Consider the following 17,826-nt stretch of genomic DNA (forward strand, 5'->3'; position numbering starts at 1 on the left):
TTCAGCAGACCATTGAATTACTGACTCATAATGTCAAATTTGCATAGATAGGCTTGGTTTACAGTAACAATACTGATCTGTTGAAAGCCCAAATTGTTGCTCTAAACCCCTTAACTCTATGAGAATCAACCTCCAAATCTGTCTCTACTGTGGATCTTGTTGGGGCTTAGATTTTGTTTTTTTAAGGAAAGGTATAGAGAGGTCAGTTCTCCAGGGAATCATCTTAACTACTAAGGGAGAGCCTGTCTGGTTTTTTCATGTGTCAGAGGCTATTAAGATATCTCCTCACCCTAAAATAGCTTAAACTTCAATATTCCCTACTGCTCTTCTCCCAGGACTCTTTGGCCTTCCCATCTCTGTTCTATTGCCAAGTCCATAAAAGCTTCTAGGTTGCCATACCATAAACCTTGGGTTTTATGAGTCTTATATAAGTACAGAATAGCCTTCAGACAAAGAGTTACATGGAACCCCACATATACTTCTAGAGTCAACTCTGCACACTTCCCTTCTTTTATTCTGATTCACAGATTCTAACTACTTCAGCTGCCCAGAACTCTCATCTCTACCTCCTGAACTCAGTAACACTTTCATGTTATGCTTGAGTTCCAGACTCTATGTTAGGGCCAGGAAATTGTTCTCAGGCAAAGAAATGGCTCCTGTAGAAATGATCTCATTAGTTTCTTTTTTCCCCATAGATCTCAGGCTTGCCCTGCCTATTCCATTTTCTGAAAACCATTACTTAATCTATTTCACCCATTTTAATAGTTGTTTATGGTAACTCTTTATCTGGAGCCAGTGACTTCAAGATACTTTCATTTTGATAAGTTTTACAAATAGTCATTTTCTTCTTAAAATCTATATCTATTTTCCATATAATATATACATTGGTTTATGTGAATATTGCACACAAACACTGCAAAGCAGAAAAGACAATATAAAAATCACCATTAAATTGATCTCTTAGAGGGAGCCTCCTTAATATTTTGGTGTATATTGCTTCAATTGTTTTTTTTTTTAATATATATCTATCTATATGTGTACAATTACATTATAGTTTTTCTTTCAGATTTTTAGATAAATTTTGTTTAATTCTTTATACATAAGCACACATATTCATATTATGCAAAAATCCATCAATATGAATACCTACTTTTTAAACAAGAACCTCTGCATTCCTTACATCATAGTTGTCACAGCTGGATGACTTTGGTTTAGTATTTTAATCTCTCTGCTTCAATTTCCTCATCATGTAAGTAATGATAATAATAACTAGCATAAGCTTTTGTTGAGAATTAAAATGACTTAAAGCATTTAAACTATATTACGTTTCATACAGTCTTCACTATGTTTTACTATTATCTTCAAGATAGTCAAATAATATTTCTCTAGTTCTCTATTGATAGAATAGATTGTATTAGTACGCTTCTTAATGTTGAACTGCGACTATATTACAGGAATAAGTTTTAGTTGGTAGTGGACTGCCACTCTTTTATTATGATTTATTCCTTTTGTTAGTATTATATTTAGGAATAATGCATGCATATGTATACATGATGTTCCACAGCTTTGTTTTTTATTTTATCTTGTCACATGTTCATGTTTGCTCCAGAATCTACTATTTGTTTTTTCCCCTTCAATGTAAAAAAGAATCTCAGGCTTGTCCTCCATAGTACTGATTTTAATTTCCATTGTATGGATTCTGTTCTTTTGTTTCCAATGTCATCTTTTGTTGGCTATTATAATTTATGATGTAACATTCCTTTCTGATCTCATAAAGCTCTCCTTTATTTCTGTCTTTTATTCAGTTCATTTTTAAAAATTCATCCACTGTTATGTCATTCTGATTTTTTATTGTTTAATAAAGTTCATGTTCTTATGAATATACTGAAATCTATAAAGCATATACAGGACAAATTGTACTTTCACTTGAATTGTAAGTCTTTTTCAACAATATGTGTTTCCTTTACTATATGCATATTAGCTTTGTTTTTTTCTGTGGAATCTTCATTGGAGCTTTATTTTCTCAATCTCTCTCATTCTCTCTCTCTTATTTTAATCCTCTTTATTCATTCTTAAACCCCCCCAAAATTTATGGAGCTTATTTTATCTCCACAGGATAGGTGTGGATTTTGTTTGCTTCTCCTGTAAGATCTAAAGCAGCAGAGCCAGTTAATGTGAGATACACTACTACATCAAGATTCAGCAATCTGAGAATAATGGAAAGGCACTTATGTCTTTGTGCTATTTAAGAATTGAATTTGGGGGACTATCCCACTGTGCTCAGTAATCCATTGTGGTAAAAAGTAGCTTTCTGAATCCATCTATTTTCCTTTTTAGATACTCAATGAGGCTCAATTTTTCTTGTTCATTGGTACTGGTATCTTGTACACCAGAAAGGCAACCTTGTGCCAAAAGGAAAAGACACTGCAGAACATATTTCTGTGTGATGTAACTGAATTCTAATTTTTAACATAAATCCACAACAAGGAGGGATTACAAGGAAATCAAGCTGAAATAAAAAAATAAATTGTGTTAAACATTAAATTAAGTTATAATACTTTTTGAATTTCTTAGTTGTCATTGGACTTACAAAGTGGGTATATAACATAAACCTTTAGGAATTATTTGAAGAAACAGTCTATATGTGCATTAGATAGAAAAGGGGCTCCTCATCTCTTCCATGGCCTCTGTCTGCTATAGCCTACAGCTGTATTAGTGATAACTGATTGGGTTAAGCTGTAGTATTCTCTACTGATTTCTTAGCTAATTGAACTGCTTTTACAGAAAGAAAAATATCATTTATCTTTTTTTTAAATTACTTAAATGTAACACCTAACTTCTCTTTCTAATAGAAGGCCTTCAATATCTTGCATAAAAAGAATCAAGGATGTACTCTCTAAGCTATTAGGGCAGTTCAAGTTTTTCCATACTTTAAAAGTTACCAGTAGATGTGAGGTAAATGTAAATGTGAGGTGCTAATGTAAATATATGGAAATGAATGAATTACCATTTTATGTTTAAGTCTTATTTCTCTTGAGTAGTGTGACCAGTTATTTTGATTCAAGTGACAGGAATCAGTCCTATCATTGGATCAATACTTGGAAATTTATGTCAAATGTTAATAAAATAACTTTTTTAGATTTATTTGTTGTAATTAGACAAAAAAAGTAACATGTACTGTAAGTCTTTCAGAATTTACTTAAAGAAATACATACTTTAACAAAATTTACACATTTATATATATACAAAACTTATCATTATTATACCAATAGTGATAAGTTATTGTATCAGGATCAAATATATATTTTCTCAGGGAATATGCTTTCCTTGTGATCATGTTTATATTTTTAATTAATATTTTTACCTATATAATAAAAATTCAAACTTGAATTATTTCAATTTATGTTTACTGAATAAATATTATGTGAAAAATATTTGTTCTAGATCTAAAGAAGCCAGGTCTGAATTATCTCAGATTTGAATTTGGTTTTGAATAGATTATATGAGCTACGGTCAATTGTGGCTAGATTTTATTTTACCTTTTTTTAATCTTTTATTTATTTATTCATGAGAGAGAGACAGACAGAGAGAGAGCAACAGACACAGGCAGAAGAAGAAGCAGGCTCCATGCAGGGAGCCCAACGTGGGACTGGATCCCGGGTCTCCAGGATCACACCCTGGGCTGAAGGTGGCACTAAACCGCTGAGCCATCTGGGCTGCCCCAGATTTTATTTTAAAAGGCAAGCATTACTTATTTAAAAAGACACTAAAAGTATAACTGAGTAATATAAATTCTTTAAAATATATTATAATTTAAGCATCATATTCTAATGCGCATAGTCTTAATTATACTCCATTATCCAAATCAATGAATCCAAACTATTGATTCACTGGTTTATTTTAGACAACAGCAATATTAGTAGATAAATAATTTTAGGACTTTTTTTCAAGCAAGTTTCAGTTTTTTAAGTTTACAAAAGAGAATTCAGTGACAATAGTTATCTAAACTTATGTTCAGGTCATCTAGGTCAATGAAATTAGAACTTGTGAAACAGAATAAAGCAATTCAAGAGAAGTTAGATTCAGCAAAGCTGATTCAGCACATTATTATACTATTATAGTACGAAAATTCCAAAGTGAATATGATGGATTGTGTTAATACCCTTTAAAAGTAATTTTAAGCCCTTAGAGGCACTGTGTTTATGCTTGAGTAGGCACCAGGTATCAAAAGGTAAGAATTTAATCATCCCCAAGGATTTTCAAATGCTACCTAGTTCCAAGATACAAGTTTGAAGTTGCTAAGCAAAATTTAACTGTCTTTTTCTTCTCTTTGGTTCCTTAATTCTCATCTTTTGATCACCACCCTTTCTAGAGTCAGGTGCAAGAGCTCGAGAACTGACCTCACATTAAGGACTATGGTCAGAAAGGCTAAATGACCTAAGTGTTGTATTATTTCATGAACATTGACCAACGTTTTGGAGTTATTTATGGCATTGTGAAATAGAATGATTCTTATTTTGATACTATTTCATAGAAATTACTGTGTAAATATAATTTGCATAAATGCTATCTATAATTATTATTACCTAGTTCTCTTCTCTAAGTCATTATCATAATTTTACTTTTAACTATTTACTAAAAATATGTATTTTATATGTTTTATATAAACAACTGAAATATATGTGCATACATATTTCCTACAGCTACTTGAAATTACTGAGTTCATAGAAATTAATTTGTAATTTGGTTTACTCTAAGGCCTAGGGATCACTTGCATATAAATCACATTTTTACTTTAATCAGTAATATAGACATTAATTCGTGTTTCACATTTAATGGAAGATGAGGATGTGCCACAATCATCTAGCTTCAGGCAAGAGCCATGTATATTGATAGGTAATTGTTAGTATCATTTGTTTTATACACACAGACAAAAGTGGGAAATTATAAAATCATTTTCTACTTGAATATAAATGGCTGCAAGCATCTACTATTATTTTTTTCAATATATAATTGCAATGATATCTTAAATAAAAAAAATGTCAGTTCATTTTCTCCAGTCATCACCATGCCTCTTTGTATCCAGTTGAAACTCTACATTAGTGTCCAATAAATTTTCCTCAAACATAGCCTTCATCAGGCTTTCTATTTCTCTGATATGTATCACATCCCTTATGTAGACCCTGACGCTCTGGCTATACCACTTCCCCTTCTCTATGGTAAGACCATTATTCTCCATTCCAACATGTGGCTTCTTTTCTTACATCCTGTAACCTTTGCCTTCAGCAGAATACTTGTTACGATGGTTTACATTTTTTCTCTTCCATAGAAACTTTATTTTAACTTTGCTTTCAGTGTCCTTTCCCTTGTTCACCCACAGCACAGGCTTGTCATGTATTTTGATGAATATTACTTTCTGATTTTTATTTTATTCAGTAATTTATTATCCTAAATGTGATGACAAACTATTTGAAGGATAAGGACCCTATCCTACACTACACTACACTACAATTATTTCTTATTTTCTATAGAACTCTATATACTACTAGGCACATAGCATGTGCAATTCATTCTGTTGAACAAAAATGAGTAAATTCAAGATTGAAGGGTAAAAATACTCATCACAATAAATCTATACTTTCAGTGAAGTTAGTTTAAAAAGTTTGGTACATTGGGTGAGAAACAAAAGCAAGTCAACCCATTTACTTACTATCAATTCAACTGATGAAATATTATTTTTTATTTATTACACTAAGAATTAGACTTGTATATTTTGAAACACCAGCCATTCTCAGTCATATCATTAATTTTATTTAAACATTTCAGTTTCTACTACACATTGTTTGAGAAATAAATAGGAGGAGAATAAATTTAGGGGTTGTTGGTGGTTCAAAACACAGACTTAAAATATAAGTGCACTAGATATTACATACAGTCTTATTAGACAGTCTGTTGACAAGTGTGTGTAATAACACATTTTAATTACAAGTGGTTATAAATCAGAGTTCCGTTCTATCTAACCCCACTTGAAAAAATATGTCTTAATTCAAGAAAAAAATTTAATCAATGAATGTCTTCCACCTACAGCATTATTCTCACACTGATTGACCTTGGCATTATTAGTATTATATACAAATAGAATTTTACTGAAAACAAGCTCAAACTCTCTTTCCTATCATGTTTAACTCCAAGTGGAAAAAAAATGTGAGCTAATTTCCTATTTGAGGAACATACTTGAGATAAAAGCAAGCATCTTTATTTTTTACTCAAACAGAAGAAATATGGTCTTTAACCAAAATGAGAATAAAAATCAGACTTCTAGGATCATGCAAAAGATTGTCACCATTGTCCTTCCTATCTTGTATAAAACCACTGAAATCTCCATTTTAAAAACTTTGCCAGCACTGAGAGATTTTTTAATCCACTCTCGCTAAAAGGTAAATAAGATATCTTATTAAAAGAAATTTAATTAGAGGTTAATTCCAGATTTGTTAAATTCTATTTCTGTATTCTCTTAGTCAATCACAAAATGAAATATCTGGACCATGATACTGCAGCCCAAAACATGAACTGTAATGTATTATGGCCTGTCAGTATATAAAATTTTTATTTGAACACGTTTTATATCTTTCTAAAAGTACCGAGTGAAGACATTTCCCATTATACTACTAAGGGTACTTTTATAAACATAAATTTCTCTTTGAATTAGTCATTAAGAAATATGTGACACTTTTGCTTTCCTCTGTGCTTTAGTTGCCAGAACACTTAGATTCAAATTCAAGCTAACCGAATGATTTATTTTTTCCCCCAACATATTCTATAAAGTCTTGGTGAAATGATCTGTTTCCAATCTGCACCAATACTTTTAATTCCCTTGCTTTGTTATTTTTCTAGCACACTCATAAGCTTAAATATCTAGTTTATATTATTTCTTAAAAAATCTATTGAGCATTAGTTGTTTCAGAGGGTCAAATAGAAAACAATCATCATTACTGCTCTCGGGGGCTTACAGTCTCTCAGAGGTCAGAGTGACAAATATGATAGAGATGGGCACCAGCTGTCATAGGAACAAAAGGAGTAAGAGTATGGGGGAAAATTTCAGCATCTGTCCTTGAGTTAGCTTTTGAAAGAAGAATGTGAGTTACTTAGGTGATTTAAGAAGGGCAAAAGTATTTATTCTGTCATCTGATTTAAAATAATATTCATTTGCTTAATAAATATTTATATAGTGGGCAAATAAATATTTACATTCGCAGGGCACCATGTAATGGGGAGAGGCCTAATTTCATGTAGTTCAGCAGAGCAAGGATAGACCCTAGAAAAGGGTCCCAGATACAAGACAGCCCATTTGGAGAACTTCCTGACTAGCTGGTATAGACTATGCAGCTGCCCTAAGGAGAAGCCAGAGGGACATATATACTTAAAGTTCTTATGTTACTGGTTTTAGAGCATGATCTTTACCCCAGAAACTATGGGCCCAAGAGACAGCAAGGAAATCAGTTAGCAGGGGAATTCAGTAATTGGCATTGAAACTGAGCATTATATCCTAAAACACATTTTAAGACACTGAAGACTGATATCCTGATCTTCACCTGCTTCAACTTCCTCTGTATCACTGATTGGTCTCTGCTTCCATTTACCATTCTCCTCAAATGGTATACTCTTGGAACATGCAACAGCTGCATTTATTTTATAGAAGAAAATAGATATTGTTAAAAAGGCAACTCCTAGGTCCGCTTGCCATTCTTGCATCTAGGAGTGGCTCAACAGCCACATTCCTACTTAATTCTTTTCTTCTCACCTCAGTGGAAGTGACATTAGTTCCCCTCTTCAAGGCTAATTCTACTAGAACTCTCAATTTCCATTTCTTCAGGAAACTTTCTTCCTTTTGACTTTTGTATCTATAAATTTGCCTTTCTATTATTTTTTTCCTCTTAAAATAGGCACATCTACAACACTACATCTCTACTTTATCACTTCTTCCCCACTCTCAAAATTCATGAAACAATAGATCCCATTAATGGATTCTTTTTCTTTGCTTCCCAGTTGTTCCACAGTGAAATTGGGTTTCTAGAGTCACAACTTTATTGAACCATACTTATCAAGTTCAATGGATGTATTCATAAGTGCATTTTGTAATTTTATCCTTAATTTCCTGGTATAATATGATGATGCTTATAAATCACATTCTTTCTAGAAATAAATGAATTTCATTTTTTACTGAATTTAATAAGCTTTTGTTGTATCAAAAACAAAATGTGGCCTCATGTGAAGTTCAATTCCTCTCACGAACATTAGAAATCCAGCTGATTAATCATGAATCAAAATGCCTACAGGATTGCTGAAATAATCACACTATTGTCAAGAGCTAGATATTGTATCCTGTATATATAAATCAACAGTTAGCTTATTGTAGTTTTCATTTACTTTTTTCTTCAATCAATTTTTTCTTCTTCAATCAATTTTGATGAAACATTAAACTAACAAGAACTTGTACCAATGTGGCAAATAAACGCTAAGGTGCCTCCCAATGATTTCCACCTCCTAGCATTAACATTCTTTTGTAATTTCCTCCCATTAAGTGTGGGTTGGAATTATCAGCTCAGTTGTTAGAATAAGACAGAAGTTAAAAGTCTTGAGCATGTATTTGCTCTCTGTCATGGATTGCTTGCTCTGGAGGAAGCCTGCTGCCCTGCCATGATAGAATCCCAGACAGATGTCCATATGCCGAGGAACTGAGAACTAAGAGGAATTTAACAGCCAGCAAGAAATCAATGTCCTTAGTCTGATACTATGATAGAGTGAGGCCTGCCAAAAACCAAATGAGCGGGCTTAAAAATATATCATCCCTAAGTTGAGTCTTCAAATTTGAGGGCAATCATGCCTGACAGCTTGTCTGCAACCTCATGGGAGACCTCGAGCCACAGACACTCTGCCAAGCCGCACCCATATTCCTGACCCACAGACATTAAGAGGTAAATGTTTTGTTGTTTCAAGCCACAAAATTTTGGGGAATTTTTTTATGCAGTAATCATTAAGTAATATGCCATATTTGACTTTATTTTAAAGAGGAATCTTTTCTAAGTAATGCATAAATGATCACCCATTTTTGTTTTAAAAAATTACAACTCTTTATAATAATATATTGAGCATTAGTCATAGTTTAGACTGCAAAGATTATTTATAGTTACTCAAGAAGGAATAACCACAATTAGGCTTAGAAATCCAGGAAAAATCATTTTTTAATCTGGATTTCTAAGAGAATCCATCAAACTGAGAATGTTATTTGTAAAGCCAGTGGCTATAAATGCCCCCCCCCCGGGTGTTCAGATAAATGAGTGTCTTAGAATAATATTTGCAAAGAGGGAAGGTTTCAGCTATAGGCAATCTCCCTAATGAGGTTCACTCATTTAGTCCTCATTGATTAGTCAATGTCTGAAACAAACATTTTTGCCTAGATTTTATTAAGCAGCATGATTATATCCTGCCAAGTGGGACTCAAGTGACAGGTCTGATACCTGCAAACTTCAAACATATGATGAGACAGAGAAATGGCACAGGCATCAAAGTGGCAAATGTATGGGCACATGGAAGAAATGGAGAATTGCCTTTCTTCCTCAAACAATTCAGAATAACCCTGGCAGAAGTCACCTGGACATTCATTGACAATCAAGAGAAAAAGAATAACAAGTGTGAAGTTAAAAGTATATTAAAACTATCTTGGAGCAACATAAATATGCAGAAGTTTTGAAAGGGGGATAGCCTCATAAAAATAGTAACTGCATATTTTATTCATTAAAGTAGTTCAAAATATTAATCTTGGAATAATTTATTTAAAAATCAATTTTAAATAGGCTTATTTAATAAGCCTATTCCAGGGTATACTGGGAAAAGAGAAAGGAAGTCTGAGAAATATATTTGAAATAAATAAGTAAAACATACATCATTAGCTATGGGCAATATTAGAGTTGAGCTAATCATACCTTTGTAATAAGATCATAATCTCACAATAAATAAGATGGTTTGGTAGTGGTGTGGAAATTTATTTCTTTTCATAGGTCAGGCTGTAGTGAACCTATGACTACTGTCATAACTTCCTAACTGCTTTTCTGGTCTATATTCTGTTTCTCAGTGATTTTACCCACTCTTAAGATTTACTTTCCCAAATCAAAAATCTCACATTGTCTGCACAAAATCTGTAATGTCTCCTCAACCAACAAATTAGATAAACTTTTTTGACACTTCATAAGTCTCCTTGCAGAGTGGAGAAGCAGGCATATTCTGTGTCTAGCTTCTCAGATTGGTATCATGGCTTTGCTATTTATGGGCTATGATGATATGGCAAGTAAAATGAAGTTCTTTGTATCAGTTTGTTTATCTATGAAATAATTGATTTAATGAGCACAATGTTTATCGTGAAAATGAAAAGAAATAATCCATGACATGTTAGGAATAGTACCTGGTCCATAAACATTAGCTATTACTTGAGTGTTGCCATAATTGCTGCTATTTGAGAGTCAAAGTAGCCTAAGATTATGAGTGTCTACCATCTGATGGGGGAATTTTATATATGTTATCTCATTTAACTTGAACTATAAATTTCTGAAACAGGAATTATTATTCCTATTTTACAGATGAGGAAACCATAATGCAGACACTTTAAGTGAATTTTCGAAATTCCTGCAGTGCCTGAGTGCTACAGCCAAGTTCCAGCCCAGGTCTTAACTTCATTCTAAGGGTACTTTTTACTGTACAAGTTTGTCCTTCTAGATTTGTTACCTAGTACTCCACTGTGAAAAGTACTGGTTAATGGTGCTGGCAGTGAGGTTATGCCCCAGCATAGCAAGTTACTTGTAATTCATACAAATGCTCTGAGCTTCAGTTTTCTTACTGTAAAAGATAAACAATAATGCTCTTTTTTATGAACTGATCAAGGGGGTTACTTCGCTTAAAAAATGCAGTAGCTGGAATATATCACGTGCAAAATATTAGTAGTTTATATAATTATATATTTATATGAAAACACTTAATATCTTCCTAATTTCCCACATTTTACTTCCTCATTATCAGTGGCTTAATCTTCCCTGTGCTCAACTCTGTCGAATGAAAATGTATTCATCTTTCATAGAGAAACGTTTTCCTTTATCCTTAAACATTGCCTTATTGTTCAGCTAGATACAGATCCACAGGCCCTGGTCCAAGCTTTGTGGGTTTAGATGCTTCGCCATTTAGAATTTTGTCTTATTTTAGAAAGGTAAAAGAATGTGTATCTCGTATATTATGTGACAGTCTCTGGAAGGATCTGGAACAGAATCTTGTAATTAAGCACAATAATATTTTTGCTACAAATGGTATATATTTTCACATTTGTTTTGATATATAAAGACTATAAATAAGTTTATATTCTAAGGCACATAGATCAGGCTGGCATATATTGCCAAATACGTTCAAAAATTGTGTGTTCAGTTTGTTTGATTTAAGAATTGTGCATAAAGACCCATATGATGACCTGAACCGAAGGCAGATGCTTAACCAACTGAGCCATTTAGGCACCCCTGCTAGGTTCTTTCTAAAGAATATGCAATATTTTATCCAGCATGATTACTTCTCTTAGCCTCCATTCCTGTACAGGGTCTATAAGGGCAGGGAGGGTGTCTTCATCTTTACATGTTCTCCAGGACCAAGGATGTCCTTAAATCTTACGAAGTGTGTTAGGCATACTTTATAAACAAGAAAATATGATACCAGTATTCCAAATGTGTAGAAAGTGCTGAAAGTATTTGCCTTGCAAGTATGACAATACTCATTTTTGTGGTCTTTAACACACATTGAAGTGTTACTCATGCAAATTTCTTTGAAAGCAGCAGCCTGAGTTATATTGGTATTACTTTCAGAAAAAAGATCATAATGAATTTAACCTACTAATGATTTTCCTGAATTAGGATTCTAGAAGGGATAGGTAATGTTCCAAAATTCAAATTCTAATCCAAAATTTGGAAATTAAGATATGACAGGGGAACAGTCTTAGCATCTTATTTTGCTATTTGAAACTAAGTCATTTAAAGGTCAGTGATGATATTCTTTGACTAAAATCGACTTCATGCTCATGTTTGTGAACTTTCTTCTTCTTAATTATGATTTACTCTAGAAGAAACATAGTAATTCTTGCCATCTCACCTATATGTTGTCCATACATGTGATAAAAGAAGCTGAAACAATATGCAGTGTTCGTGGGGCCATAAGGGTTTTTAGGAGCTATGCTGAAAACAGGGCTGAGAAGTCGAGCCTTTTCGCCTTCCAACCTGGGTCGAGATGTCTCAATGTACATATAAAAACCTTTAAAAAGACAATATAAAATGTTTAAAAACATTATTATTAGGTGATATGAAGTTTGAAACCATTAAGAAGTTTTAGAGTTTTTATATGAAGTAAATTATAGATTCATAGGAGAATTTTGATCTCATTGAAATCTTCATATATATAATATAAAGAATAAGTAAATGATTTACATAATTAAGAATGAAATTGCTTAAAATGTATAAAAATTTTAGACAAAATTGGAATTTAACACTTGAATTATTAAAATAATTTGAATCTCTCAACTATATATGCCAATGATTTCTGAGAGAAAATTAATGTCTACAAACTTTGTGAATATCTGAATTATTGACTGCACATTAAAAATTTAATGTTTTATCCATAACCTTCAAATCTATAGCATTCTGTTGCATGTCATATTAATGGCATTAATGGCATTAATTTCTAAAAGTATAAGACTGGAGTATAATTGTTATAAACACAACATTTCATACCCTCATACCTTCTTTAGAGCCACTACGGTCAGCATTAGGTCCTGTGTTTGGAGTATATTTTGTGTTTCTTGTTGCAGTACTTTGCTTTGTCCAGTCAAAATTATCTGTGTCATCTTGGGTAAACAAACAAATGTTACCATCTTCAAATCCACAGTGAAATTCTCCTGTTAATAAATTTTTATTAAAGCAATTAATATTAATTAAATTAATATAAACACTGCAATATTCTTCTAAATATGTTTAAAACTTTATATAGCAATAATAATGTGAGATTGGAATAGTGGCGCCAAAGCCATAATAGTGTACAAGATTATGACTAAACATAAAACTATTTAAATATTAACAAAAAAGAAAAGTAATCTTGATATACAAATCAGTCTCTTGGTTTAATAACTTGAACCCAAACCATTTTCCTCTGAAATATCCAAATAATTGAAATTAAATAATATAATTCACACTTGAATTATGGCTGATGACTTTTCTGAACTTTTTTCAAGTATGGAAATAATCCAAACAAAGCATAACTGTCAATTACAAAATGAGCTTTCTTAATTTCCCTGACAACACTTTATTTTATTTTATTTACTTTTTTTAATTTAATTTAGTTAAATTTTATTTTTTTCTGACAACACTTTAAAGCTATATACCTTGAGGTTATACTTTTTCACACCATGTCCAGAGACGTTTTTATGTATACCCACTTGCAGAATTGGAAGTTTACTTAGGGAAAGATAATGGCAAAATATTTTAAAAAGTAGTTATCTTTAATTTTTTTAAATGTGGGTATGGTTGAAACCTACTAGAAATAAAGTGATGAAAAGCCTTTATTAAGACTGTAGAAGGACTGAGATTTCTTGGATGCCTGCCTCATGCTGAGTTCAGACCAAACCAGAAGTTCAGAGAGAACCTTTTTCAACTGTCCTTGTAATGAGGGTAGGAGTATGTTTCTAGATATCAAAGGGTTTTCTTACTAGGATATACCCTCCTTGAAATATAGGAGTAAATAAGGAAGATAATCATGTCAACTAGGCACAAAACTAAAATTATCTAAATAGAGAAAAATTAAACATAGCTTTAGTATTTCATTTAAAACCATAGCAATTCTATGAAATCACAAAATACTGACTTATGAGGCTCACAGAAAAGAAAACTTTGGCTAAGTTTAGCTAGTAAGTGATAAACTCAGAGTCCAGTTGAGATTTCCTGAAATTCATAGAGAGATAAATATCTAAAGGACAGAGTCTCACTTTTCCCTCTGCAATGAATTAGACTTATCAGACAGTCATCCTTGGGAGTGGAGCCCTTGAAGTTGAGATCATGCCCCTGAATTATTTTGTGTATTAAGAGTATACACTAACAATGAACTATCTGAAAAAAGAATTAAGAAAATCATCCTACTTGCAATAGTATTAAAAACAATATAATACTTTGGAACCAATTTAACTAAAGAGATGAAAGACATGTGGATTGAAAACTATAAAACATTGATAAACGAAATTAAAGAAGACACAAAAACATGGAAAGATTGTGTTCACAGATTAGATTAATATTGTTAAAATGTCCATATTATTTAAGATGATCTATAGATTTAATCCAATACCTATGAAAATACCAATAGCACTTTTTTTTTATAGAAGTAGAAGAAATATTTCTAAAATTCATATGGAACCACAAAAGACCTTGGACTGCCAAAAGAGCTGTGAGTAGGAACAAAGCTGGAGGCATCACATTGAATACTATTAAAGTATATTACGAACATACAGTATGTTATGTTATGTTATCAATAACATAAACAGTCAACACCTTTTGCATGTTATATGTATTATGTTATGTATTATGTATTGTGAGAATTACTTATTCTCACAATAACGTAAACTAGAGAAAAAATGTTAAGAAAATCATAAAAAGAGAGAATGCATCTGCAATATGTACTATATTTATTTTAAAAATCCATCTTATAAGCGGACTTGCACAGTTCAAATTTGTGCAGTTTGAGGGTAAAGTATAATTTACAACTTAAATGGATTAAATACTTAAATGTAAGACCTAAGATTATTAAACTCCAAGAAGAAAAGTAGGAAAAAGCTTCATGATACTGGTCTTGGTAATGATATTTTGGATATGACAGCAAAAAACACAAGCTACAAAAGCAAAAATAAACAAGTGGAACTACATCAAACTAAAAAGCTTCTGCACAGTAAAAGAAAAAAAAACAGAGTGAAAAGGGAATGTTTTTTATAAGGAATTCTTACAACTCAATAGTAAAAATAGAAATAACCCTATTAAAAAATAGGCAAAGGACTTGAATAAAGATTTCTCCCAAAGGACATACATATGGGGCCAACAAGTATATGAATGGTAGCTCAACACTGCTACTCATCGGGGAAATGCAAATCAAAACCACAATGAGATATCACTTCACACCTGTCAGCATGGCAATTAAAAAAATAAGCATTGCCAAGCATGTGGAAAAATTGGAACACTTGTAAACTGCCATTGGAATGTAAAATGGTACAGCTAGTATGGAAAACAGTATAGAGTTCCTCAAAAATTAAAAACAGAACAACCAGGGGCACCTGGATGGTTCAGTCAGTTAAGTATCTGACTCTTGGTCTCAGCTTAAGTCTCGATCTCAGGGTTGTGAGTTCAAGCCCCATGCTGGGCTCCATGCTGGGTATGGAGTCTACTTAAAACAAAAATAAAAATAAAACAAAAGCAAACAAACAACTAATGTGTAATCCAGCAATCTTATTGATATCTATCCAAAAAATTGAGGGACACCTGGGTGGCTCATCAGTTGAGTGTCTGCCTTTGGCTCAGGGCATGATCCTGGGATCCGGGATTGAGTCCTGCACTAGGTTCCCTGCAGAGAGCCTGCTTCTTCCTCTGCCTGTGTCTCTGGCTCTCTCTCTCTGTGTCTCTCATGAATAAATAAATAAGTCTTTAAAAAAATAAAAACATTACCTCACGGAGGTAGTCGTACTCCTATGCTCATTGCAGCATATTTCACAATAGCCAAAATATGGAAGCAACCTAAGTGTCCATCAATGGGTGAATGGGTAAAGAAGATATACATACAATGGAGTATTATTCAGCTTTAATGAAGAAAATCTTGCCAAATATGACAACACTGTTGAACCTGGAGGACATTATTAACTAAGGACATTATATTAAGCCAGTCCTAGAAGAGAAAATCCTTCATGATTACACTTATGAGGTATCTAATATATCCAAATACATAGAAACAGAGTAGAATGGTGATTTTCAGGGGCTGGAGCAAGATGGAAATGGGGAGATATAGGTCAAAAGGTATAAATTTTCAGTTCTGTAAGATGAGTCAGCTCTAGAGATCTGCTGTAGAACATTATGCTGGGATACCCTATCATATACTTAGACATTATTAAGAAGGTAGATCTCATATTAAGAGTCCTGATCACAATTCAAAAAAAAAAAAAAAAGAGAGAGAGAAACGGAAGGAAAGAAGAAGGAAGGAAGGAAGGAAGGAAGGAAGGAAGGAAGGAAGGAAGGAAGGAAGGAAGGGAGGGAAAGTAGGAAGAAAACCATTGACATATACGTATAAAAATGAAACAGAAGGTTTTGCCTTTTAATTTAAGAAATAAACTTTTGTTTTGTTTTGTTTTTTTCAGATTGAAGACTCACTGTACCACTTTATATTTATTTATATTTCATACTATGAATATGAATATTTACAGGGAATATAGGCATTTAGTGAATTCTAAATTAGTAATTTCTGGATGAACAATACTCCATAAAAAATATTTTCCAGCTCATATTTATGCCATAGATATTGTACTAAAGAAGACAGGACTGCTTGATACTGTCAGTTCATATCTGATGTTGGTGACAGCAGTGTAGCTATACACATGGCTATATTTCTTTAAATATCTTTGTAGGCACAATAGGAGATTTCCTTTAGCTGCTACTTTGGAGTCATGATAAAGCAATGCTTGATTTTAAATGTTTTCAGTTGTTTGATTACATATTGTAGACACACAGAAAATGTAAAAGACAAATGTAAAAATTGAGGATTTGTTTATAAATCTGCTGCCAAATCTTAGTTTTTATGTCATTTAAAATTATATATAATGAATTTTTAAAGACCATTTAAATTTCTTTTGTGTAATTTATCCTTATTTGAAAAAAAACTTGCCTACAGAAAACAAACAAGAGTTTTTAAAACCTGAAAATGTAAGTCTCTCATATTAAAATTAAGCAACAATACAGCTTATGAGAACCTACGATATGTTTATAATTTTAGATATATCTAAAATTTTTCATAATTCTGTTATTTTACAGATGGAGCAAATTGTTTACAATAAATGTGAAGAAGACTTAAAACTCCAGTAATTCACATTCGACAAAGATAAGTAATCCTAATAGTTCTTCATTACTTCTGTAGACATTCATCTTTACAGTGAAGAAACCTATTACTGGAAAGATTTTATAAAAAGTAGAAGATAAAAGTGGAAAAAACTCCCATTTTAAACCATAATAATCTTATGATTATCCTGTCATTACATGTAGGGTAATTATGCAAAAGGCTATTCACTAAAAATTTTATTGAAATAAGGGCTATCTTGATAGATAATGAAAATGCATCAGTCTGTAAAAACTTATCAAAAGTCTATGTAATGTTAAATATTAAAAGATCTCATAAAATAAGAAAGTAATACAGTTTAGGATTCTCACAAAGATAAGCAACTGAAGACTGACTTGATCTTGAATTTTTTGCTGATTTTCTAACTGCTCTTGGTAGTTTCAGAAGCTACATGGAAATAAAGAAATATATTTGAAATATTCTGTATTACACAGTCTCCAAAACTGTGCTTTATTTAGCCCAATTCTTCTCAATATAGCAAAGAAAGAATAAAACATGGGTATAAGCAGCCTGATGCCCAAGAGTCCTCTAGCCCAACGACTCCCTCTCGCACTGACCTATCTTATTTCTTTATTTTTTCAAGTTTACCGAAATGTAATTGATAAACAAAAATTA

The 17,826-nt window shown here is 32.2% G+C and overlaps 1 protein-coding gene across 3 annotated transcripts in view; it reads right to left on the minus strand.

Moving 5' to 3' along the window:
• Positions 1–17,826, minus strand: part of MDGA2 (MAM domain containing glycosylphosphatidylinositol anchor 2) — a 786,794-nt gene that overhangs the window by 25,818 nt on the left and 743,150 nt on the right. For all 3 annotated transcript variants that reach the window (XR_013386160.1, XR_013386159.1, XM_077909189.1), the window contains exons 13-14: positions 12,821–12,976; positions 12,178–12,336 (exon numbers count right to left, since the gene is read on the minus strand). Coding sequence is in view for 1 of the 3 variants with exons in the window: in XM_077909189.1 (XP_077765315.1) it covers positions 12,178–12,336; positions 12,821–12,976 (315 nt within the window). In the remaining 2 variants the exon portion in view is untranslated. The remainder of the gene's footprint in view (positions 1–12,177; positions 12,337–12,820; positions 12,977–17,826) is intronic.

This window comes from Canis aureus, chromosome 9, assembly GCF_053574225.1.
Source record: "Canis aureus isolate CA01 chromosome 9, VMU_Caureus_v.1.0, whole genome shotgun sequence".
In the NCBI taxonomy this organism is placed as follows: domain Eukaryota; kingdom Metazoa; phylum Chordata; class Mammalia; order Carnivora; family Canidae; genus Canis; species Canis aureus.